At 60.1% G+C, this 1975-nt stretch overlaps 1 protein-coding gene across 1 annotated transcript in view; it reads left to right on the plus strand.

Moving 5' to 3' along the window:
• ZCCHC24 (zinc finger, CCHC domain containing 24) overlaps positions 1-1975 on the plus strand; it is a 73188-nt gene that overhangs the window by 18878 nt on the left and 52335 nt on the right. Inside the window, exon 3 of the mRNA XM_010834196.1 lies at positions 110-310. Coding sequence (XP_010832498.1) covers positions 110-310 — 201 coding nt within the window. The remainder of the gene's footprint in view (positions 1-109; positions 311-1975) is intronic.

Consider the following 1975-nt stretch of genomic DNA (forward strand, 5'->3'; position numbering starts at 1 on the left):
ATCGGTATGAATTTGTGTGTGTGTGTCCGAGCCTGTGGAAGTGCCCACGAGGCCATGGCTGCACTGGGGGCCAGGCCTGCAGCGCGCTCACAGCCTCTGTCCCCCCCAGGCACTGAGCAGCAGCGTGTACAAGAGCGCCTCACCCTACGGCTCCCTCAACAACATCGCCGACGGCCTCAGCTCCCTCACGGAGCATTTCTCTGACCTGACCCTGGCCTCCGAGACCCGCAAGCCCAGCAAGCGGCCCCCACCCAACTACCTGTGCCACCTGTGCTTCAACAAAGGACACTACATCAAGGACTGCCCCCAGGTAAGGCAGCCCGGCCCCGGCGGCGGCTCAGGGCCCAGGCTGGCCTGTGGACCAGCCTCCGTGGGCGGAGGAGGCGAAACAGCTCGCCGGGGCCCCTTCCTCCAGCACCTCGCCCCGTGATCACTGGCCGCCACTTCTTTGTCCCCTCTGGTTTTCCTGAGGCAGGCTAGCTGGTGTGGATGGGACAGAGCCCCAGCTTGGGCCTGCACTGGCCAGTCAGCAGTCTGGGAGAGGCACCCCAGAGTGAGATCCTGAGCCTTCGAGTCTCCCCTCACCCCACCCCAGTCTTCCTGCCAAGGTGGGTCCTGTTACCATCGGGCAGGAGGGGCCAACGGCTTCCTCACGGCTCTCCTGAGAGCCCATCACCTCCCACTCACAGGGAAGGAATGTGGGCTCCTGGCCAGGAACCCAGATGTGCGCCCCCTCCCCCAGACCCCACCTCTGCCTGCTCTGCAGCCTGCAGCCTGTGAAGGGGAGGGGTGCCCCCAGGATAGGTCTGGGTGAAAGCCTCAGGCAGGGGCTTCCCAGGTGGCTCAGTGGTAAAGAATCTACCTGCATTGCAGGAGACGCAGGAGACACTGGTTCGATCCCTGGGTCAGGAAGATCCTCTGGAGGAGGAAATGGCAACCCACTGCAGTATTCTTGCAGGGAAAATCCCGTGGACAGAGAATCCCATGGGACAGATGGACAAAATCCCACGGGCTACAGTCCGTGGGGTCACGGAGAGTCGGATGCAATTGAGCACGCACACACGAAGGCCTCAGGCATGGGGGGCTGGGCATTGCTCCCTTGGGGTGGGAAAGGGGTCAGGAACAGCCCCCATCTCTCCCCTAGTGTTTCGCTGCAACAAGGTGAGGCTCTGGGGGCAGACCCCACTCACTGGATGACCCCTGACTCTGACAGATGTGGTTTTGGAATCCTGGGGAGAGAGGTTAACAGTTGTGTTACATACAGTATGAGATTATCAGCGATTTTTTTTCCTATTTTTTTTTGTACTTTCCACTGTTTTTATAGCATGGTACTACTTTTATTTTATACGTGTAATGGAAATGGAATCCTGGAAACTCAGAAAATCCGTGTAGTCTTGCCCTCCAGATGTTGGCAGCTGAGGGTGTGGCCAGGCAGGGCTGGGTCCCTCCAAGACCAGTGGGGGGTCCAAGATGCCAGTCACCACTCTTCTCAGGAATGGCCACACCATGCTTTGGGTCCCTGCTCCTTCAAGTACAGCCAGCCATCTCCACATCAGTGTCACCCCAGAGCTTGTTAGAAATGCAGAACCTCAAACCCAACCCAGAACTGTGATTCTTGGTGATTCAGCTGGTGATCTCAGCCTCCCCCCACCCCTGGCCAAGAGAGGCCCACCCACCCTGAACCCACTGCTGGCTGCCCTCCAGATCCACACTCCCTGGGCAGATGTGTGCAATGAGCACGGGACCCTTGGCATGAGGGCGCCCTGGCAGAGGGTTTGGCCCCTAGCCCCCAGGGTTCTAGGTATGGGACGAGAGGCCAGCAGGTGGCTGAGGATCTGGTTGGTGCTCACAGATGTGCCTGGGCCCACCCAGTAAGCAGCCCCCCATGCCTTCCCTGACTGAGCCCCCCACGCCACCCCACACACAGGGCCTGTCTGCTCTCAGTCACCCTGCCTCCAGGGTGGAGCAGGACTCC

This window comes from Bison bison, unplaced genomic scaffold (assembly GCF_000754665.1).
Source record: "Bison bison bison isolate TAMUID 2011002044 unplaced genomic scaffold, Bison_UMD1.0 scf7180017864029, whole genome shotgun sequence".
Lineage (NCBI taxonomy): Eukaryota > Metazoa > Chordata > Mammalia > Artiodactyla > Bovidae > Bison > Bison bison.